Raw genomic sequence first — 8,491 nt, forward strand, 5'->3', positions numbered from 1 at the left:
GCACCAAAAATATACAAAACATTACAATAGTATTGCAGTTTAACTAGTTTCTGCAGGTTAGTTATTATCTTGTTTTTTCATGTTATATTTACCATAGACAGGTGAATAAATTGTTCTTTTTATATAAAAAGAATCACATAGTATTTTACAAACATTAAACCTCAACAATAATGTATGTTCCTCATTCTCATTTGGTGGTAAAACGATGGGCTCCTTGCCTGTCTTTTTCAGTTGACCAAGGTTTACATTTTGCTTAGCAAATGAAATATGTATATTAGGCATGTGAACCTCTATCTTTGTCAAGTCATGCAGAACGTTAAATACAATTATCAATCCTATACTCTCATTTTTTTATGGTGCTAATTTCTCAAAAGCCCACATTCACGGGCTAACCATAAGTTTTCTTCCTCATTTTTTTCTCCTTTTTGTCAAGAAGTGCCTATAAATACCAAACAAACCATCTCATTTCTCCAACTCACAAACACAATCACCTTCTCCATTTCCACCAAATTTGCCTTCAAAAGCAAAGAAAAAGGAAATGGAGATCTCAAAAACAACTTTTATTGTGTTCATGGTTTTAGCCATGGCCCATTCTTCACTAGCCCAAAACGCTCCCAAAGATATCGTTATTGTCCACAACAAAGCCCGTGCAGAAGTTGGTGTCCCACTCCCACCATTAAAATGGAACGACACTCTTGCTTCCTATGCCCATGACTATGCCACCACAAAATTAGCTGAATGCAAATTAATACATTCTGATGGACCCTATGGTGAAAATCTTGCCATGGGCTACGGCGAATTTTCGGCGGTCGACGCTGTTAACCTGTGGGTAGGAGAGAAACCAAACTATGAATATGCAACAAATTCTTGCAAAAGTGGGATGTGTGGGCATTATACTCAAGTGATATGGCGTAACACACTTCAAGTTGGATGTGCGAGATTGAAATGCCAGAATGGTGAAGCTTGGTTTGTGTCATGTAACTATTATCCCCCTGGAAATTACATTGGAGAACGTCCTTATTGATTAATATAATTAAAATGGTTTTAATATATTAATTTCATTCCATGCAAGTATATATATATATATGTTACGTTCCAATTTTCAACATGTAATAGGGGAGATGGTCGTAGCTAGCCCTGCGATCGTCGATCAGTTTTTGTGAAAAACAAAAAGGAATATAAGGACTAATTTTGGATATATATAATGACGATCTAGATCCCTTATTAACTTTCGTGGGTTTTAAATAATAGGGACATGTTAGGATGGATTGATAACTATATATATACGGAATACACATACACTGCAAAATCATGCAACAAACTGGGATTCATGATAATACGTTATTCTATTGTCATCACGATGAGAGTCTAATTCTGGCTAATAATAAAAGGTCTCAACCTGAAAATAGCTTATGCTACAATATGAATAATATTATGTTCTGTTCCAATGTACTTCACCTAGAATTTAAACATTATCTTCTCTGAACTTACGTTTATATGATAGTAACTAATATTACTACTTTCATTTCAGGCGTAACCTTAATAATATTTGCTTATCAAACCATATGCATTATAAATATCTAATTACTATAATTAAGCGGTTTGAAAAAGGAGGATCAACTTCATGAACATCTTTCACCGTTAAATATAAAAAAAGAATTAATCCAATTAGCGGCCCATTACCCAATCATAGAAATTAAAAAGAGATTTTTACATTCCTATGCTACATAGGAAACCTTATTACCCTCAATGTTTAAGGTTTGACTTAATTACACTTAGTATACCAAATTACCAATTCTATACCATAATTAATTAAGGGTATAATTAATTGTACATTTTTTACTCCTTAATTAAAGAAATCTGCATGTTTCTCTCTCCTAACCCCTCAGTCCCACCCACGTTTTACCCATACCCATGTTCTTTTTACCATTTTCCATCTTCTGAAACCAAATTCTCCCTCTAAATTCACAGAAAAGTGAAGAAACCTTTCAACAAAGTTGGTTCCCCCATTTTACTCCAGTTGAAGTTCATCAATGAAGAACAACAAAGTTCATCAAAATTGAAGTCAAATCTTCAAAGTTCATACACACATTTACCTTCAGCTTCAAATTTTCTCAATGAAGAAGAACAAACCTTTAAAAAGAGACAAGAGAGCAGCAATTCCACCATTGACAGCCATTAAAAAGTTTTGAAGCTTTGAATTCAAATTTGGATTTTCAAAAACCATTATTTGTTTTGATTGGGTGTTGTTGAAAATAATTGGGAATATGTTTTGGAGTTTATATCTCAATTTTGAGGGGTTTTGGTGAAGATTAGACTTGGTTTTGACTGAAATTCAGATTGAAACTCGAAGAAGAAGAAGAAGACATATTGCAGAAATTGTAGATAAATTGTAGACTGTTTTTTGTAGAAGATTTTGCAGAAGTTTTAGTCGTTTTGGATTTGTGAAAACAGAAAACAATGCATCTACAATCAGAATACAAATAATCTACAATTTATCTACAAAATATCTACAAACTGGATACATTGAATTTTAATATCCCAATTCCCATTTCAATTGTAGCATAATTGGCATTTTCGACATAATTGCGTTTTTTGCAGAAGATTTGTAGAAGTTCTAGTCGTTTTTGATTTGTGAAAACAGAAAACACAGCACCTACAATTAGAATACAAATAATCTACAATTTATCTACAAAATATCTACAAACTGGGTACATTGAATTTTTATATCCCAATTCCCATCTAATTGTAGCATAATTGTGATTTTTGACATAATTACGTTTTATCAGAAGATTTGTAGAAGTTTTAGCCGTTTTTTATTTGTGAAAACAGAAAATAAAGCATCTACAATCAGAATACAAATAATCTACAATTTCTGCAATATGTCTTCTTCTTCTTCTTCTTCTTCTTCTTCTTCTTCTTCTTCTTCTTCTTCGAGTTTCAATCTGAATTTCAGTCAAAACCAAGTCTAATCTTCACCAAAACCCCTCAAAATTGAGATATAAACTCCAAACCATATTCCCGATTATTTTCAACAACACCCAATCCAAACAAATAATGATTTTCGAAAACCCAAATCTGAATTCAAGCTTTCAAGCTTTTTAATAGCTATCAATGGTGAAAAATATCTGGAAGAATATTTACTTCCATAATTGTAGCGCGCCTAAATAGGAATATCTGGAAGAATATGATTTGATCTGATTTACGCCAAATCTTTTTAGAATATTCTGTTCCTCAATTTTAGCTCGACAAATTAGGAAGATTCGGCTACTATTAATTAGTATTTAATGATTGGTATAATAACTGTAGAAAAAATGTGGAAAGGGCGGGTAAATTAGAAACTATGAACATTTTTGGTAATAAGGTTTCATATATGGTATAGGAAAGAAAAAATCTCAATTAAAAATAGCACGTGGATATATAATATATGTATAATCCATGTATATATAGTACGTGTATAACAAATGTGTGCAAATAGCAAAAGTTTTATAGTGTATAAGTTTAGTTTCCAGACAACCCAATCTTGCTGCTAAGGATAATGCAACAACGTTACTTGACTACAGAAACTTCCCAATTTTATCATTCCCAGAGACCTAATCCACAGAAACATAAGATACTAATAATATAGAACATCTAATTGCCTTACACATCAACTCTTGCTTTCATAAACACTGCAAAAAAAATAAAAATAAAGGAACAACGCAATAGCTATGCAATGGCGGACGCGGAATTTTTATTAAGGGGTTCAAAAATGAAAAAAGTTAGAAAATTAAAAGATTAAAAGTGATTGTATCTAGTGGGAATTGAACCAATTCCTCACAAAGTCTTTGAATCTCCTTGACCACTGAGCTATGCTTTTGGGATGTGATCAAGAGAATTCAAAACATATATATAATATATAGAGGTAAAAAATAAATTTTGCCTTATATATACAATGTGGTTTTGGCGAAGGGGGTTTGCCTGTTCGGGTAACCCCTTCCGCTCCCTAAATCTGCCCCTTCAGCTATGTATTGCCACTTCTCTCACACCCTAAAAACAATCTACGCACGTGAGAATCACGTGACAAAACAAAAAGCTTTGAAAATGAATAAATAATAATAACAATAAGAGAAAACTATTAAAAACATAGGTGCATTCGAACATAAGTATAGGGGTCTTTAGTGTAATTAATTAGAATGCATAATTGAATGCTTAAAATCGTACTTAGTGAGCAAAAAATGCGGATGATAGCAGATTTATAATTCACATTGAATGCTACTAATAAATCGCAATGGTTGAGAGCAACTTATTTTGTAATTTACGTGATGCGATTTATAAGTCGCAATTGTTGATTACGATTTATACGTCGCAATAGATAAATGCGATTTATAACTCACTCTTCAACTGCACTTTCGTAACTCTTGTTTGAACAAGAAATAGAGTCGCCAATACAAACACGCTTTCTCCTATCGTAACTGGCTAACCATTTTCCTCTGCACTTATGATGTATTCCTCCATTTTCGAAGGCGAATGAAGTAATATCGACTGGTTTTTAGCAGAGATAACCTACATTCAACCTCCAATCCCTTCACAAAACAGTCCAAAATGTTCTGATTTCAGGCAATTCCATTGTGTATTGAGTTATGAGCACGATATATGGCAAGGTTTCCGTATTTTGAAATATAGATTTTGCTCAATTTGAGTTGAACGTTTCCATATTTTTTTCTTTTCAAAATTCGAATAGGTTTCTGTTGATTATGATCTTGTGGTGTTAATAGTTGTTTTGAGTTTTCATATTGGTTTTGAATTTGTACTTTGTTCGGACAGTTAAATTGCCTTACTCGGATTATTACAGAGAACTGAAAATTTCAAAGTGCAAATAGTTGTTCATGGTTATGTTTCAAAGTGAAAAAATTCATCATTCCCCTATCCTGTATAATAGGCCAAATGGCCATGTGGCTACTTAATCTTGTATCAGTTTGTAAAACCGATACATGAATTTACATTTTTTCCATTTGAACACTCCAATTTAATGGAATGGATACGAATAAATACATCCAGCAAGGCGTATATATCAATTGCGGCCAAATGGCCCCGTGGATTATACAACCTGGACACATCTTCTCTCTTGTAAGAGTAATGCCCTATCTATCCTTAAGGCATTTACATCTATGGTCAAAGTTCACTTTCATTCCAATGTCCATACTTTTAGGTCATATAATGCCTTTGAATTAGGTAGTAGTACTAAAGCCATTGATTTCTTTAGTACTGACGGTGTCCTTCATCAAACAATCATTCCTCACACTCCACAACAAAATGGTGTTGTGGAGAGAAAATACAAACACCTTTTGGAGGTTGCCAGGGCTCTTCTATTTCAGTCTAAGCTTCCTGTCAAGTTTTGGGAAGAGTGCATACTTAGTGCTACTTACCTTATAAATAAAATGCCCTCACCTCTTCTGCTCAATCTCTCTCCTTATGAGAAATTACATGGGAATCCTCCTGCTTATGAACATTTAAAATCCTTTGGGTGTCTTCGCTTTGCAACATCTCCTAAGATGGACAAGGATAAATTTCAGTCAAGAGCCTTTTTCTGCTTATTTTTGGGTTACCCTTGTGGAAAGAAGGGCTACAAGTTATTGAATCTTTCTATTTTTCTGTTTTCTATTCTAGAGATGTAGTGTTTCATGAACATTTTTTTTTCCTTACAAATCAGCATCTTATTCTCCTCCTTCTTTCTTTTCTTCTTTTGAACACTCATTTACTGAATCACCATCTCCTGATTCTGCCACTCCTTCTGCTACTGAAGACTCTTCTCCTCCTACTTCCAATCATACCATGCCTCCTTTAGCACCTTCTCCTCCTCCTCCTCTAAGACTCTTCTCCTCCTACTTCCCGTCATACCATGCCTACTTTAACACCTTCTCCTCCTCCTCTAAGTCCTGCCATCTCCAATGTTCATTCTCCTAGCTTTTTAGTTTCTACTTCATCCCCTGAATTCCAATTACCTTTCTCATATATCTCCTCCTCTTAGGAAATCTCTTAGAACAATTATCAAACCTATCTACCTGAATGATTATGTCTGCAATTCTGCTTCTCTTCCTGTTCCCCCACCTGCTTCTTCCATGGTTCCTCCTAGTGACCATCATATGCATGAGCCTCAGTTTTATCAGTAGGCAGTATCAAACCCTGCATGTCAGGAGGCTATGCTACAAGAATTTAGGGTTCTTGAAGCAAACCAGACCTGGGACATTGTTCCTTTACTACCTAACAAGAAAGCCATTCCTTGCAAATGGGTCTATAAGATCAAACAAAAGTTCTGATGCCTCTATTGAAAGGTATAAGGCCAGGCTGGTTATTAGGAGTGATGCTCAAAGGGAAGGCATTGATTTCACTGAGACTTTCTCCCCTGTGGTCAAATTGACCACTATTAAATGACTCTGACCTTAGCTGTCAAGAGAGGTTGGACTGTTTTTGAACTTGATGTCAACAATACTTTTCTCCATGGTGACTTAAGTGAGGAGGTCTACATGAAGGTTCCTCCTGGACTTGATATTTCTTTTTCTTCCTCATCTCTACCACTGGTTTGCAGACTTAAGAAGTCCCTCTATGGCCTCAGACAGTGGTTTTCAAAACTTTCTGAAGCCCTGTTATCTAGAGGTTACATTTCAAGTCTTAATGATTATTCTCTCTTCCCCAAATCAACCTCTAATTCTCTGGTGGTCCTTGCTGTGTATGTGGATGAAATCCTCTTAGCTGGGGATGATGTATCTGAATTGAACTCATTAAAGTTCTTCTTGGATTCTCAATTCAAGATCAAGGACCTGGGTACAGTACACTATTTTTTGGGGTTAGAAGTTTCTCAACATCCTCAAGGCTATCTTATGACTCAACAGAAGTATGCCAATGATCTCCTTGCTGAATTTAATTGCCAACATTTCTCACCTGTTCTCACTCCCTTGAATTCTTCCTCCAAACTGGTATTGGACTTGGGAGAACCACTAATTGATCCCAGCACCTACAGAAGATTGATAGGTAAACTCAACTTCCTTCAACATACCAGGCCATATATTTCTTTTTCTGTACAACACTTGAGTCAATTTCTTCAGAAGCCTCAAGTGCCCCACATGCAGGCTGCTCTGCATGTCCTAAGGTACCTTCTAAATGATCCAGCTCAGGGTATTCTACTGCACAGTAGTTTTGATTTCTCTGTTCTTTGTTATTCTGACTCTGATTGGGCTGCCTGTGATGTCTCTCGCAAATCTATCTCTGGTTTCTGTATAACTCTTGGTGGCAGTCCTATTTCATGGAAAAGCAAGAAGCAGCCCACTATATCCTTGTCTTCAGCTGAAGCTGAGTACAGGACCTTGAGGAAGACTGTAGCTGAAATCTCTTGGTTAGTTAGACTTTTGGGTGATCTTGGTCTGCCTATTCACAGCCCTGTCCCCATTCACTATGACAGTCAAGCAGCATTACATATAGCCAAGAACCCTGTTTTCATGAACGTACTAAACACATAGAGATTGATTGTCATTATGTACATGAATGCCTGAATTCTGGCCTTATTTCCTTGCATTTTTTCCCCAGCTCTGCCCAGCTCGCAGACATCATGACTAAAGCTTTGCCTGGACAGCCTCACTATGGTATTCTTCACAAGCTTGGTGTGCTTTCACCCTCCAGCTTGAGGGGAGGGGGGGGGGGTTAACCTGCCCAATGCAATGGCCCAACAGGGCAGCCCATCAAGACAGTGCATCCCGTATTTTTATGTAAATAGTTTTATCATTCTTTCATTTTTGGACTTTACATATATTGAGATATTTTGTAATAACACGGCAAAACATTCTAGACAATAATAAATGAATTCCTCTTTCTCTCTTTCTTCAGAAGCTCTTCAGAAACTCTAGGGTTTTCTCTTTTCCTTTTCTGCTCAACAATGAAGTTTGATGATGTTAACATAATCTTGTATCAGTTTGTAAAACCGATACATGAAGTTACACTTTTCCCATTTGAACACTCCAACTTAACGGAATGGGTACTAATAAATACATCCAGCAAGACGTGTATATCAATTGCACTGATATGTACAACATGTCATATGCTAGGGTATTTATTACTTGACATGTGTTATTTGTGGGTCCCATTTAAATATTAAATCAGCAAAAAAGAAGAAAAGGAAAAACACCTCACACTTACCCTATAACCGTACCCAACAATCCCTCTTCTTCTCCGTTCACCCACCTCCCTTCCTTTCCTTACTCTTCTTCGTTTTTCTCCTGTCTCTTTTTCTTCATTGTTCTTATCCTTTTTATTTCTAAATTAAATTCACAACACCATTATGGTCATTATTAGACCATAACAAAAAATTAATTAATTTTGAAATTTCACAAAAAAATCAATAGAAATCCATAATTTTAAAATAGTGGAGGTCGCCCAATACCATTGCAAATATCTGCCCTTTTTAACTGCTATTTTGGGAAAGATGAATTCAGACCAACGACAAAACTCAGGCTATCTT

General features: G+C 35.5%; 2 protein-coding genes across 2 annotated transcripts; both read left to right on the plus strand.

Moving 5' to 3' along the window:
- The first annotated feature begins 463 nt into the window (after positions 1-463).
- LOC109211138 (pathogenesis-related leaf protein 4-like) lies at positions 464-1,196 on the plus strand. Its single transcript, XM_019374637.1, has one exon. The coding sequence runs from the start codon at positions 539-541 to the stop codon at positions 1,022-1,024; it is 486 nt and encodes a 161-aa protein (XP_019230182.1). The 5' UTR covers positions 464-538; the 3' UTR covers positions 1,025-1,196.
- Positions 1,197-6,410: 5,214 nt separating this feature from the next.
- On the plus strand, positions 6,411-7,496 carry LOC109211137 (uncharacterized mitochondrial protein AtMg00810-like). Its single transcript, XM_019374636.1, has one exon. The coding sequence runs from the start codon at positions 6,411-6,413 to the stop codon at positions 7,494-7,496; it is 1,086 nt and encodes a 361-aa protein (XP_019230181.1).
- The last annotated feature ends 995 nt before the right edge of the window (positions 7,497-8,491 follow it).

The sequence above is a fragment of the Nicotiana attenuata genome, unplaced genomic scaffold (genome assembly GCF_001879085.1).
Source record: "Nicotiana attenuata strain UT unplaced genomic scaffold, NIATTr2, whole genome shotgun sequence".
In the NCBI taxonomy this organism is placed as follows: domain Eukaryota; kingdom Viridiplantae; phylum Streptophyta; class Magnoliopsida; order Solanales; family Solanaceae; genus Nicotiana; species Nicotiana attenuata.